The following is a 15,900-nucleotide window of genomic DNA, read 5'->3' as shown; positions in this document are numbered from 1 at the left end:
GTATATGTATTCTTCTTCCTCTTTTTGCAATTCTGGTGTACTGCAGTGTGTTGTGGCCCTTTTGAATAGTGTCTTGATGCAACTTCTTTTGTATGTTGGGGTGGTTGCTTTCGTAGTTCAAGACTTGGTCTGTGTGTGTGACTTTCCTGTATACCTTTGTGGTGAATTCTCCGTTCGGTGTTCTCTGTACCATCACGTCTAGGAATGGGACTTGGTTGTCCTTTTCTTCCTCTCTAGTGAATCGGATTCCTGTGAGTGTGGCATTGATGATCCGGTGGGTGTTCTCTATTTTTGTGTTTTTAACAATTACAAAGGTATCATCCACATATCTGACCCAGAGTTTGGGTTAAATTTGCGGTAAGACTTTGTTCTAATCTTTGCATTACCGCTTCTGCTAGGAGTCCAGAGATGGGTGAGCCCATGGGTGTGCCGTTGATTTGTTCATATATTTGGTTGTTGAATGTGAAATGTGTTGTGAAGCACAGGTCCAGTAGTTTGAGTATGCTGTCTTTGTTGATAGGTTCAACGTCCTGTTGTCTGTTCTGTATGCCCATTGGCTATTGTTTCTCTGGCTAGGGTTTTGTCGATAGAGGTGAACAGTGCCGTTACATTGAATGAGACCATGGTTTCTTCCTTGTCTGTGTGTATATTTCTGATGATGTCCAAGAATTCCTGTGTTGATTGTATAGATTGTCTAGATCTGCTGATCAGGTGTTTCAGTTTCTGCTGTAGTTCTTTAGCCAGTTTGAGAGATGGTGTCCCTTGTAGTGATACTATGGGTCTGAGTGGGGTACCTGGTTTGTGCACTTTAGGTAGTCCATAGAACCTGGGGGTGCTGTTGCTTTCAGGTTTCATTCTCTGTAGGTCAAACCTGGTTATCTGTCCGTTTTCTGTAGGTTCCTCAGTGTGTTGTTTATCCTATTGGTGAGCTGTGGGGTGGAGTCAAACTCCCTCTTTTGGTAGGTGTTGGTATCTGCAAGTAGTTGTTGCGCTTTTTGGATGTAGTCTGCTTTGTCTAGGATGACCGTCATTCTGCCTTTGTCTGCTGGTAGTATAATTATGTTCTTATTGTTTCTTAGTGATTTTAGTGCTTCCCTCTCCTTGGTGTTGAGGTTATGCATTTGTCTTTTCCTTGTTATTAGGGGTACGATACTTTGTCTCACTGTTTGTTGTGTCTCTTCTGTCAGTCCATTGTTCCTGAGTGTGCATTCTAGTGCTGCTAGGAAGTCTGCAGAGAACAGCCAGAGAATTCCTGGAGGCATGGCACTCATCCACAGATTTTAACAAACACATTGACCTGGACCCAATATACCAACCACTGAAACGGACAGCTGGAACGGACAACCGGAAGCGGCAGATTCAAACCACTATAAATGCTGGAGGAAACATCACAGAAGCGCTTCACATGAGGCTCCCAAGCACTGAGGATGTCACCTAGACAGGGGACGAAACGTCTGCAACACAAATTCCCAGCTCGGCAAACAGAACCACAACAACGAGCACCCGAGCTACAAATCTTCTCACAAACTTTGAACATCTCTAATAATTTAATGGATTTTCTATCATTTTACAAAACAGATAACTTGAACAGCTCAAAACCCCTTTCTTAGATCAATGACAAAAGCTGTTTTAGCTACATAATGAATTTGCATATGCTAGTGAAACACAGAGAGAAATACATGGAAATAGGAATGTTATTTGTCGGAAAGGTCATGATGGGTTGGGAAGCACAAGTGGCCACATAGCAAGTGGAAAAAGGGAAATGCAAATAAAGCAAAATTAACATGTAGAGATAAAAGAACACCAAATTACAGTATATTGATGTTTTGCAGTTGAAAATTCAAAGTCTCAAGTATAGTTACAGCAAATTGGAAGAAGCATGTTGGACTACGATATTCAAATGAAATTTGCTAATTTCAAATTAGTTCCCCAAAATAGTGATTCATTTAGATCTGCAGCACTTCACCGTAGAAACATGTTTGTTTTTAGGAAGACAGAGGTCTAATGCTGCCAAATAAACTTTGAGACCATCTAGAGACATTGGGATGACAAATTAAGAATTTAGCTTTGTTTAGCTGATAATTGGAGATTTACCCAAAACAGTTAAGGTGCATGAGCAATGTGCAACACTGTATGGTGGTCAATAGGTTGAAATGTGCAATTTTGGAAGGCTGGTAAAACGTAACCACTGCCAAAGATTTACAACCCTCATCTCAGTGTATCAGTTTTATTGAACAATTGAAAGGACAGGATGGTTACTGATACAAAACCAGCACTAACAGGAGGGTGACGATAAACCAAAAGTTTATTAAATAATCAAACCCAGGTGTTGGGAATGGCAGCTGACAGTGCAAGTACCGTATATCAAATCTTAAAAGCCAACAGTTGGGAAATCTTTGGTGGTTCTCCTATCAAGTCTCTCTGACATATCAACTTTGATAAAATACAGACAGTTCACCATTTTTCAACTGGAGTATGCAGTCAGAAAACTTCAATTAACACATTCATATTCTTTCAGTGTATACAGAAGACATACTTTGCTGAATAACATGGACAGGTACATGGATAGGAAAGGTTTAGAGGAATATGGGCCAAACGCACAGACCAATGTTACTAGTTCAGTTGAGGAAACCTGGTGAGCATTGGCAAGTTGTATTGAAGGGTCTGTTTTCATACTGTTGCGCTCTATAGCTCTAATTAGACCGTAAAATTCTGGATGTAGGTTTGCTCACTGAGCTGGAAGGCTCATTTTCAGATGTTTCATCACCACACTAGGTAACATCTTCAGTAAGCCTCCGGACGAAGCATTGCTGATGATTCCTGCTTTCGATTTACATGTTTGGGTTTCTTTGGGTTAGTAATGTCATTTCCTGTGATGTCATTTCCTATGGCAATGCTTGTCCCAGTTGAAGTGGTGTCCTTCCTCATCTCTATGTGAGGATATTACTGAGAGGTAGTCATGTCGTTTTGTGGCTAGTTGATGTTCATGTTTCCTGGTGGCTAGTTTTCTGCCTATTTGTCCAACCTAGTGTTTGTTACAGTCCTTGCATGATATTTTGTAAATGACATTAGTTTTGCTTGTTGTCTGTATAGGGTCTTTCAAGTTCATTAGCTGCTGTTTTAGTATGTTGGTGAGCTACCACGATGCCAAGGGGTCTGAGTATCTGGCCATCATTTCCGAGATATCTTTGATATAGGGCAGAATGGCTAAGGTTTCTGGACGCATTTGGGCTGTTTGTTTGGGTTTGTTGCTAGAGAAATCTGCAGACTGTGTTCATTGGGTACCCATTCTTTTTGAAAACACTGTATATAGGTGATTTTCCTCTGCTCTGCGTTGTTCCTCTGTGCTGCAGTGTCTAGTGGCTAGTTGGAATAATTGATATTTGGTTCGTATGTGTTGTTTTGCTGTAGACATTGGTTTGAAGGTCCCCATTGGCTGTTCGCTCTACTGTAACATCTAGGAATGGCAGTATGTTGTTGCTTTCCTCCTCTTTAGTGAATTTTATGCCAGTAAGGGTATAATTGATTATTTTGAATGTTTCCTCTAATTTGTTTCGTTTAACGATGTCAAACGTGTCATCCACTTAACGGACCCAAAGTTTGGACTGGATGGGTTGCAGAACTATTTGTTCAAGTCTCTGCATTACTGTCTCTGCTAAGAACCCGGAGATTGGAGATCCCATGGGTGTTCCATTGGCTTGTCTGTAGGTTTTGTTGATGAAGGTGAAGTGGGTGGTTAGGCATAGGTCCACTAGCTTGACGATGAAGTTGGTGGTGCTTTGCGTATGTATCTTTGGGTCTTCTAATAGTGTAGTCAGTGTTTCCTTGGCCAGGTTGATGTTGATTGATGTGAACAGGGCTGTTAGATCAAAGGAGACCATTATTTCATCCTCTTCTATCTCAGTGTCTTTGATGGTCTTCAGGAATTCTTGGGTGGAGTGAATGGAGTGGTGTGAGTCTTCTACTAAGTGTTTTAGTCTTTGCTGTAGCTCCTTGGCCAATCTCTAAGCTGATGTTCCAGGTAGCAAGACTATGGGTCTGAGGGGAGCACCTGGTTTGTGAATTTTGGATACTCCATAGAAGCATGGTGTGTTGGATCCGTCTGGTTTCATTTTTTCAAAGTCAGTCTTATTTATTTCAAGATTTCTAAAGTTTTTTTGAGTAGGGGTGAGATTCAGTTCTCGAGTTGTGGGTTTGGGTCTATCACCACTTGTTGGTATCTGCAAGTAGTGCATTCACTTTTTCAATGCAGTCTCTTGGATTTAAAATGACTGTCAAGCGTCCTTTGTCTACAGATAGGATAATAATGTTTTTATCTTTTCTTAGTCTTTTCAGTGCTTTTCTTTCTTGGGTACTGTAAAATTATTTTGAAGCTGTTCTCTTGACTTTAGCTACGTATTGGTCTTACTGATAGTTTAAACCTTAAGCCTAAATTTCAAAAGACTGCATGTTTGTTTTAATACTACTGCAAATATCTTTTTGTAATATGAAAACAGTGATCTGATCAGCACAAGTTTGACTAATATCACAACTCTACTTGATAATGCTGTCCTAAGGAGCGCTTGTTATTCACATTTGAACAAATAATGTGATACACTTGTATTTGCCTCAGTTGTATGAAATTTTTTTGTTTAACATTCTTGTTCAAGAAGCAAAGCTGGAATAGAAATACTGCAGATAGAAAGGATGAAAAAAATCATTGTTAAATAAAAACTGCAAACAAAATCAAAGATTTTTTTGCCAAAGGAACAGTTCAGATGCTTCTCACAATCCTTTAAAGGTGGTAAACATTTTCAGGATCCAGTGATGGCAATTGGTGATTGGTCAATTAATTTAAATTTCTATATGGTACATTTGAAATTTACTGGAAAAGATCTACACCCACAAGGTGGATGACTTAAGGACATCTGATGCTGAATAATTTCACTGTCAATATTTTTTATTGATTCCATACAGGAGGTGACACCACATGAAAGGTTTCAAGTTTAAAAGTGCAATATGGCAGCTGATCATGTTGAAACACACAAAAGTAGCACTGGTGGATGCTCATTGGTGATTCAAAAGAAATTTAACATGCTGCCACACTAGACCCTCTTAATATCAGGACTTGTCACACAAGTGGATGTGAAAATTCACAATTGAGAGTTGATTGTAATATCAAAAATATCTTTTTAACCAAAGGAAAAACCAGAGAGATATTTTAACTGAAGTCTTGACTCATTCTAATTTCCCTCTGTGACCTGCTTCAAAGAATTTCAAGAATAAACAAATGCCTTCATCACCCAATTTCCCACAGAATATTATGAACAAAGCCTCATAAATCTAATAGCTATCAAAATATGATCAATAGGATGGACAATTCTGGATTTAATTTTACAGAATTAAAGTATTAAAAGAGTATTAGTGGGAGAGTACTTTTGCAATTAGCAATTTAGCAGAAGTGGACTGAAATGGCGACTTGAAGTCTGTATCTATATTAAAGCAATGTCGTTCAGGAAGAAGGTTCACTATAAACATATTCTGAAAAAAAAAAGAGACAGCCAATTCCAATGCCCAGTTGAAGAAAGAGAAACTTCACTTCTGCAGATAGTCTAATACAGACAGCCTGGGGGTCAAATTTAAAAGGGGAATTTAGAAACCAAGGAGAGTGCTTGTCAAAATATTTGCGAGTAAACATCAAGGAAAATCCAACATTTGTACATGCATAAGGAGCAAGAAGATAACTAAAGCAAAGAGCAGTGCCTTTCAGGACCAAAAAAAAACCCCTTTGAGTAGAGGTAGAGAATGATGGTAGAGAATAACTGTTTCAAATTCTGTTTTGAAGCCACGATTAAATAAGCCTCCAGCACACTTTTCACGCAGAGCACTCCAAATCCTGTTGTGGGTAAATTAGAGTCTAGAGATGTACAGCACAAACACAGACTCTTCGGTCCAAGCCGACCAAGAATCTTAAATTAATCTAGCCCTATTTGTCAGCATTTGGCCCATATCTCTCTAAACCCTTCCTGCTCATATACCATCCAGATGCCTTTTAAATGATGCAATTGTATCAGCCTACTCAGGCAGCTCATTCCATACAAGCACCATTCTCTGCATGGAAAAGGTTGCCCCTTACCTCTCAAATCTTTCCCCTCTCAACTTAAACATATGCCTTGGGGAAATGATCCTGACTATTCATCCTATCCATGCCCCACATGATTTCATAAACCTCTAAGGTCACCCCTTAGCTTCTGACATTCCAGAGAAAATAGCCCAAGCCTATTCAGCCTCTCCCTATCAATCAAACCCTCCAATCTTGGCAAAATCCTTGTAAATCCATTCTAAACCCTTCCAAGTTTCACAACACCTTTCCTGTAGCAGAGAGACCTGAACTGAACGCAGTATTCCAAAAGTGGCCTGCCAATAACCTATACAGCTGCAACATAACCTCCCAACTCCTATACTCAATGCACTGACCAATAAGGGCAAGCATACCAATAGCCTTCTTCACTACCCTATCTATCGGTGAGTGCAAGTTCAAGGAACCACATGTAGTGGAACAGAGGAACCATGGTGTCTGTATTTCACATGTAGCAGGACAAGCTGATAAGATAGTTAAGACTGTTTTAGTATGTTTCCCTTTCTTTGAATATCTCAGCCAAGGAAATTATGCCTGAACTGTACACAGGACTCTAAACAGATCAAAACTTGAGTACTGTGCAGATCTGGTTACCACATTAACAGAAAGCAGAGATCGTATTAGAGGGTGCAAAGCAGGATTACAAAGATGTTAAAATTTTCCAGTCTTGGTGATGAGGAGGATAGATTATGTAAGCACTTGGAGCAAGAGTGGACTTTACAGCCGATTCAGCCAGCTTCAATTATTCAATAGAATTGTGGCTGACCTTCAGCTTGAACTGCCTGGGATTAACTTCCTTCAAAGTGCAGGTTGAGGAAATACTTAATCCTGGCATATAAAATTAATTAAGGCCCTTTACAGTCTTAGCAACAGGATCAAATAGCAAGTGGCATGAGTTTAAAGCAGTTGGTAAGAGAATGAATAGAGAGGTGTGTAAATATTTTAAATTCAGAGGATTAGTGACCCGGAACTCACTGCTGAAAGGGGGATAATGGCAAAAGCTCTCACCACATTTAAAATTGTACTTAGATGTCTTGCAAAGCTGTAACCACGTAAGGCTATGGACTATGTGCAGCAAGTTTGGATAAGGGTAGCTAAACACTGATCAATCATGACAGACACAATGCGGTAAATGGCTACCTCCTGCATTATTTTCCACAATTTAATCTCAAATCTCTGATTATACAAAAACAGCGACCTGGAAAAAGATTAACTGCTCCCTTCAGCTCACCCCATAGATTTATGCATAAGCAACTTTGAGTTTTTTGGTCATTGCTTATTACAACACAACATTGTAAACACTTACTCATCCCCAATCAAAGCATTTTATTTCATCCTTAAAGGCTTGCCTGCACATTAGCACACTGAGCCAATGGCAGTAATTCTATCGATAAAGTTGTGACATGCCACGAATTTCAGGGGATAGGATAGGGAAGAAGTAGAAGCAAAAGTCAGATCTCTACCTGTGACCACTGCTAGAAATTACGTGATGCTGACATCTGGTGAGGGCAAAACTTGTTAGCCAACTCACCTCCAAAGTAAAGCAGTAGATCATGAAGAATGGTAACTTAAAAGTACTGACAAGCTATTGACAACCTTGAATGCCTCTTCAGAATTTTTGCGGGATCTGCATGGGGACTTCTCGGCTGATGCACAATCTAGAGGCAACTCTGCTCAAAATTCACACACCTTTCCAAGGGACACGAGAGAAAAAGAAATAATGAAACAAGAAAGTCTTTAAATTATTAAAGAAAATGTATTATCATTAGCTTACCTGAGAGAGTGAAACCACACTGTTATCTTCATTAATTGCTTCATCAACAATTAGTCGATTGGGTCTATGCTTCTGCTTCAGAATAGCAGTTGACAAGTCATCAGATTTGGACCTGCAAAACAAAAACCTTTGCATTACATGGTCACACTAAAAGTCCCATCAACAGTTGGGATAGTTCAGTGGAACTCACTTAATTGCATCAATTTGAAACTCATTATTTTGTCAGCAGATTTATAGTAACAAGATTGGCGATAAACAGCCAATGATATTAGATTCTATTGTATCAGCATTTTCCAATTGATTTTCAGCTACTTCCATAGATTAAATAGTATCCTATTTTAAAACCTACAGTCCACCACCAGAGGTCTCAAACTATATTTCTGAAATTTTAAACTAATTTTAAGTTGTTACAGCATATTCTACATTATACTGATTTCCAAATCATATCACAATAAATGAAAAATGGCTTTCAAATTGTGCTAACCCATACAGTCTACATATACAAGGAGATAGTCTTTTAAAATGACATGGGCTATTTGTCAAGCACGTTCTTGTTTTCTGGATTACAGCAGTTAAAATATCCTTTTCATAAAGAAAAATTCCTAATTTTTAACAACTGCAATAAAAGTCCATAAGAGAGAGAGAGAGAGAGAAAGAAAACACACGCAAGACAAAGAGCCAATGTTCATGAAGAGGGAAGAACATAACAGCATAATCACAATCATCATGAGTATTAAAATTGTTCCATTAACATCCTGCCTTTATTACGCGCTCTCATTTCTTACCTCCACCTTTACAGGGTCTATATTTTCCATTCAAGATTATTTCTTGCTATCTGACTTATTCTCATACAGGTCATTCTGGTATAATGTATGTTTAGTCAACGCAAATTGCTAAAATGAGTTATGAGCGCTGTTTGGATACTGCGAACTTTCTACTGAACGGGTATAGCAATCTCCTACAGCATGATTTTCTATAACAATTTTCCATAGTACAATTTTCTATAGTGCAAGGTTGCAGAGGAATGTAATTGCCACGTTAGACAGAACACTGTCAACAAACCAACCCACCATCCTTTCAAAAACTGATACACCTCTGAATATTTAGTTCCCAGCTTTGATCTCTTTGGAACCATGCCTCCAAGAAGGCTAAGATAATACTCATTAATCTGTATGTGTGCAATTAATTCAGTTACTTTGTACCACAAGCATTCAAGTAAAGAGCCATTAATTTTGCCTTTTTAACCGTACTGTCCCCTTTGACCCCAATTACAGCTGTTTTTTTTCTGTATTTATGTACTCTACCCCTTCCTAACCCATTCTGGGTATCATTAACCAAAAATAGCTGTCATCTCTTCTGATTTAGAGATATTTATTTCCCCAATCAAATCCTCCCCAGCCCTTCATTAATTTAAAGCACTCTCTGCAGCCCTACGTTATTCAATGGACACTGAAAAACCCACAGTATATTACAGCATGGAGTAGAATATGGATTAATGTGAAGAAACACCCTCTCAAATATTCACATGACAGAGCAAATAAAGGCATGTAGCATGCCATGTATTTTAACCATCAAATTATTTTGGTTGCCAATTCATTTTGATTTGAGGTGGGAACTAAACTTGGCTACATCATTTTGAAGGATAGCAGATTGTCCGTTGGCTTTATTTTAAAAACAAACATGTATTTGTTAATTATTTTTAAACTAATATCTGTAACTAAAACTTACAATAGAACAATAAGCCTTTTTAAAGGCAATTTTCCAGTCTGCCAGCAGCAGCCTTTTCAATTTCACATCAAATATCATTAGTTTACTGCTGTTACCAAAAGAAACTAATGTGCACACTTAAGTAAAGCCAAAAAAAAATCTACAGATGGAATACACCAGGTGTGAGAAGGAATCAAGTTTTTCAAAGACCAAACATCAGATTTCCTTTCAGAAATTGAAATAAAAGACAAACAAACAATGAACTTAAGTAAATGTATTTTAAACGAAAGTTGTGAAGATCTATTAACTCAGGTCAATTTGTTAATAATTAATGGCTCTCTAACTTCATCACACCTGCTTTTGGTCTGCCCAATCACAGATGTTCAAATCTCGTAGGCCCCATAGGCTTGTCCCATGGCCGGTTCACATACATAAAGTTTAAATCCATGTTTCCATTTAATTTACATACATCTCAAACAATGAAACAACATTGTTTAAGAAGCCGATAGGCACATAAAAATAAGCCAAACCAGCACACAGATTCCAAATTTAAAACAGGTGTGGGGCAATTCCATCGCACGCTACTATTTGAGTGTATTCTATAATACTTAGCAGCAGATTGAGTTAACTCTTGTAACAACTGCACCAGTTTTCCTCAACAGTAATAAAATATTCTTCATTCAATTTCACTTGTATAGTCATTTCTATTGTAATTGTTATTGGTGATCAACTAAACTCATTTACAGAGCACTTTCAATACAATAAAACATCCCTCTGTACAGATATGTGCTCAAACAAAATTTGACACCAAAAGTCCATTTTACCAGATGACCATAAATCTGAGCAAAAAGTTAAGTTTTAAAGAGGGAAAAAAAGGCAAACAAGGGAAACATTTATGGCAGGAACTCAGTCATAGCAGCTACGGTGTGAAGAATTAGATTAGGGATGCACACACTGCTAGAAATAGAGAAGCAAAAGTATCTGAAAATTGCAGAGGTGATGGAAGGTTAGAAAACAAGGAAGGGAAAGACCATGGAGGAATTTAACAACAAACAAGAGAATATTAAACATTTGACTAATTGGAAGATGACACAAGTCAACAAGCACAGAGATGACAGGTGAATGGTTCATGAGTTACGAGTTACAAGACAGGCAATTTTGAAACAGGTCAAGTTCACAGACTGCAAGTTAGGAAATCAGCCAGATACTTTGAAGTACTGAACTTGGAAGCATAGTTTCTGCAAATTCAAAATTAAATGAATAAACAAGTCATCAAAAATACTGGAAAGAGACTTTTATAATGTGAAATAATTACAGTCATTGTACTACTATCAATCACATTTCACGATAAAGCTGGCTTAAAAATTAGGATGGACCATCCTATCTAAACAGGTTTGGAAATTTAAACCTGCAAACAAAACATTAAAATTAGCAAGGCTGTAAACCACTTTGTAGGGATTTATTCTTAGCATGTTCTCCCTTCAGAATTCAAGCAAACCTTAAAGTTGGCAATCACATGTTTTCAACAAATCTTTCCAGCCTGTGATTCCTCCATGGCCTTTCCCTCCCTTGTTTTCCAGCCTTACATTACCCGTGATTCCTATCACCTCAAAGGACAATAGGTGAACAGGAACACTGCCACCTGTAAGTTCCCTTCCAAGCCACATACCATCGTGACCTGGAAATATGTAAGTGCTCCTTCACTTTCACCGGGTTAAAATCCTGGAACTCCTTCCCTAACACCACAAGCATATCTATAGAGACACAGAAAATAGGTGCAGGAGTAAGCTATTCTGCACTTGGAGCCTACACCACCATTCAATATGATCATGCAATATCAGTATCCCACCCCTGCTTCCTTTCCATTCCTCTTGATCCCTTGAGCCACAAGGGTCACATCCAGCTCCTTCCTGAATATATCTAATGAACTGGCCCCAACGGCATTCTGTGGTAGAGAATCCCAGAGGGTCACAGCTCTCAAAGTGAACAAATTCTTCCTCATCTCAGTTCTGAATAGCTTAACCCTTATTCTTAGATTGTGATCCCTAGTTCTGAACTTTTCCCAACATTGGGAACAGTCTTCCCACATCTAGTCTATCCAGGCTCATCAGGATTTTGTGTATTTCTATGAGATCCTTCATCATTCTTCCACATTACAGTGAGTACAAGGCCATTCAGTCCAGTCTCCCTTCTTATGGTGGCCCTGCCATCCCAGGAATCAATCTGGTGAACTTTCACTGGATTCGCTCAATAACAAGGATATCCTAACTCAGACTAGGAGACCAGAACTCTTTCTTACGGACTGCAGCAGCTCAAGGTGTCACTCACCACAAGAGGAATTAAAGACAGGCAATGAGATTTGTTTTGAATCAATCTGTAATTTCACAGTTGCCAGCATTGATTCAACACCTCAACTAAATACCCATTATTCAGGCATAAATCCTCATAGCATGTTGAAATATCAAAACATCAAATCAAATTATTATTCTCACTTGACATGTATAGAATTGTTCCAATTTTTAAAGACTGACTCGACATTTACTTCAAGTGAAAATCTGAACCTGCTTCTTGCATTTCACAAAGTGACTGAGACTGTTTCACAATGTGAACGGACAGAACCAAGTTACAACTTGCATTTACACAGTAATTTTAATGGAATAAAACACGACAGGTATTTAACGGAGAACGATGAAACAAAGCCATCAAGCCAAAAACTTGGTTAAAGATGTAAATGGTGTTTTTAAAAAAGAAGAAATAGAGGGGTTAAGGGAGGGTTAAAAAAAATTCTGTGTTAGGTTGATGTTTCAAATAATCAATCGTTCAGTTTGCAGAGAATGGAATAACAGAACAACTATAATGTGTCATGATTTGGAGTTGCCGGTCTTGGACTATAATGGGAATAGATACCAAGTCAGAAAGCCTTTGTTGTAATTGTACAATACCAATTTTTGGCAGTAAAAGGAACATGAAAACTATTTGCACTTTTGTCATTGCCAAACTTTAAGGTATTAGCCATATGACAATTTATTTTGGTGAAAACACAGGAATAAGTTAAGGTATGTCCAACTCAATGAGAATACTGGAACTACAAAATTTAACACTACTGAAGGCTGTAATCAACAGGCAACTTGTTAATTGTAATATTAAGACCATCAGTCAAAGAAAACAAAATCAAAGGAAGACTTCCTCTTTTGCTGCAACGATTCATTGTTTATATGATGCTAAATAATTTCTCCTAATAACTATGGAATGTAGTATAACAAGTGAATTTTATTTTTATTGCATTGCTTGGCAGAGACTCAAAAACAAGCAAGCATCATTTACAGCTAATGTACATTTGAACTAAATTATTTATATCATCCCATGTCATAATACAGAGAACATAGCACTTCCAGAAATAATGGGCTTTTTGAAGGTAATGCACAATTGGGTGTAATTACTTATTGCAAAAAGTGAGGACTGCAGATGCTGGAGATCAGAGCTGAAAATGTGTTGCTGGAAAAGCACAACAGGTCAGGCAGCATCCAAGGAGCAGGAGAATTGACAATTTGGGCATGAGCCCTTCTTCAGGAAAGAGTCCAGCAAGTAATTACTCATTGCCAAGTCTCAAGTACGGAGCAATCATATCCAAGATTACCAGTGCTGGAAACATTGGTGAAGGGAACACTCCCAGCAGAAGGCTGGGGGGGGGAAGAGAGAATGTTTTTAGTGATGGGGTGGTCTGGATGATGGGGGGGGGGGGTGAAGCATATTGTTCAAAATAGGTGGACATATGGGATGCTTGGGAATGGACTGTCTCCTTGTCTGAGAAGATGCAGCAGAGGTGGAGAAATTGGGATTAGTGGATGGAGCTCCTGCAGGGTAATGGATGGGAGGTGGTGTGATCCAGGTAGTTATGGGGGTCTGTGGGTTTAATAGTAAACTTCCATCTGGAGACTGTCACTGCAGAGGTCAATAAAGGGGAAAGTGGTGTCCAAGGTAGACCAAGTGAACTTAAGGGGTGACGTGAAAGTTTTTGGCAGTCAATGAACTGCTCCAGTTCAATCTGGATGAAGAGTGCAGCACCAATGCAGTCTTTAATGTAACAGAAGATCTGAGGCACCGAAGAGGGACTTTGACATAGCCGACCTTGGATGCTACCTGAACTGCTGTGCTCTTCCAGCACCACTAATCCAGAATTTGGTTTTCAGCATCTGCAGTTATTGTTTTTACCACATAGCCGACAAAGAGGCAGGGGCAGCAAGGCCCATCTGAGTGCCCATGGTCACCCCATGGGTTTTGGAGGAAATGGGAAGAGTTAAAAGTTATTAAGGGAGAGGTCTAGTTTGGTAAATTTGCTCCACCAAACTTTCAAGTAGTGCAATCCAGATCAGAACTATTTGCAGATTTAATTCAAAATGTCCACAATGCAAGGTATGATCTGTCTGGATAGCACAGAAAATTAATACTTCTCACCCTATCTCAGTAAATGTGACAACAATAAATCCATCTGAAATGGATGATTTCAGAGCAAAATACAAATGGCTAGTAGTTACTTACTAACCATGGCTCTGAAGCAACTAAACTCAATTGTAAACATAAAATCCAAACTCAAAAAGGAAAGTCTCAGGAAGTCAATTATTATATCGATGTTTCAATTACTTTGATCTCTGCTTAACCATACTAACTTTTACAGCTGCATAGTGCACTTCATCTATAGGTGAGGAAAATGGGGAGAAAAAAAAATCAAACATGCCCTACAAAAAAAACGTAAACGACTTACTCACAAAATATTGCACGTTCACCTTGGTATGAACCAGGTTGGATGTTGGAAAATGAACCAAAAGTGATTAAATCCTATTTCGTTGGGTCTCGACTTTTATGTCAGCAGCTGCCAGGCTCCACAAAATAGCTCCCCCCACCAAAAAAAAATCGCTCTCGTCATTCGGCTGAAACAAATTGCCACAAATAATTGCGACGCGATTTTTAACTGCATTTCCGGAGAGGGGCTTTGGTGAAAATAAACCGAGGGCAGAAACTCATATCTGGGGTCAGGCCTCTTCAATGAGGTGCAGCCTCTCCCAGCTAGGCCTGGATGACACAGTGAAATCGGCGAGGAGCAAACCAGCCTCTCCCTTCCCCCTTCGTGCAGTGGGCGAGGAAAAGCCTGAGGCCTACCGGCCTTCAAAGCGACCGGGAACTACTACCCGCCTCATAGACACATCTGAGGATATACTCACTCTCCTCCCGAAGCCATGACCAATCAGTCTCCCTCTGCTCGCGGGGATTCACTTCTCTGAACCTCTGATGGATAGTATTTTAATCCGTTTTTGTGCTGTCGCCCCTGTCACTCAATGGTCCCTTCTCGCTCCAGCTGCCGAAGTACTAGAGAAAAAAGCCCCTGGCAGCCGCTCCAACGCGTCACTCAGAGCTCACAACGAGGCTGCCCAATCCAGAACCTTCTCCCGGAGCCATGACCTCGCAACCCCGCCCGCCCCCGCGCCTGCGCAGCCAAACTGGGCGCGTGAGCCCGCCTCCAACTGTCAATCACCGCACCCGGAAAGGGCTTCGCGCTGCCTTTCTGTTGAGTCATTCTAAAGCACTGCTTGGTTCATCAAGGCTGGTGGAGATGTAGAATGGCAGATCTATCAGCACCTTATTCATCTGGGTTTAAACAATTTTTGATTCGTTTTGAAAGTGAAACTTTACAAGTGACGAGCTTTTCCACTCCGCCTCCCGACTGACCATTCGTGATTCTAATCCTTAACAGTTTCCTTTGGTTTTCTTCAAGGTCTAAATGATGGCAATTTCTGTGGAATCCATTCTCTCCTGTTGCTATATTGATTTGTCATTAAAAATATCAAAAGGGAGTTGGCTCAGACAATGTAGTTCATGGAGAAAGTTGGGTGTACCAGATGGTTTGGATGTACTGCAACATCTTTATACCAGAGAGTCGGGGCAGAGGTGAGTGTAGTGGAAATCACTAAGGAGAAGGTGCTGAGGAAGGTAAAAGGTCTGAATGTGAATAAATCACCCAGACCAGATGGACTACACCCTGGGGTTGTGAGGGAGATAGTTGAGATTACTGATGCACTTATGGTTATCTTTCAGGAATCACGAGTCAGGGAGGGTTCCTGAACTGGAAAATGGTGAATGTAACACCCCTGTTTTAGAAGGAAGAGTGGCAGAAAATGGGAAATTATAGGTTGATTCATGTTACCCTGATCATTGGAAAGATTTTAAGAGCCCATTATTTAGGATGAGAGTGTGGAGTGCTTGGAAGTGTATGGTAAAATAGAGCTGAGTTAGCAGCTCCTCCTCA

General features: G+C 39.5%; 1 protein-coding gene across 1 annotated transcript in view; it reads right to left on the bottom strand.

The window, feature by feature from the left end:
* vcp (valosin containing protein) overlaps positions 1-15,010 on the bottom strand; it is a 72,719-nt gene extending 57,709 nt beyond the window's left edge. The window contains exons 1-2 of the mRNA XM_072571714.1: positions 14,819-15,010; positions 7,893-8,004 (exon numbers count right to left, since the gene is read on the bottom strand). Of these exons, the coding sequence (XP_072427815.1) occupies positions 7,893-8,004; positions 14,819-14,835 (129 nt within the window). The 5' untranslated portion in view covers positions 14,836-15,010. The remainder of the gene's footprint in view (positions 1-7,892; positions 8,005-14,818) is intronic.
* Between the last annotated feature and the right edge of the window lie 890 nt (positions 15,011-15,900).

This window comes from Chiloscyllium punctatum, chromosome 1 (genome assembly GCF_047496795.1).
Source record: "Chiloscyllium punctatum isolate Juve2018m chromosome 1, sChiPun1.3, whole genome shotgun sequence".
Lineage (NCBI taxonomy): Eukaryota > Metazoa > Chordata > Chondrichthyes > Orectolobiformes > Hemiscylliidae > Chiloscyllium > Chiloscyllium punctatum.
The sequence above is the reverse complement of the archived record's forward strand: the minus strand, read 5'-3'. Positions and strand labels throughout refer to the sequence as shown.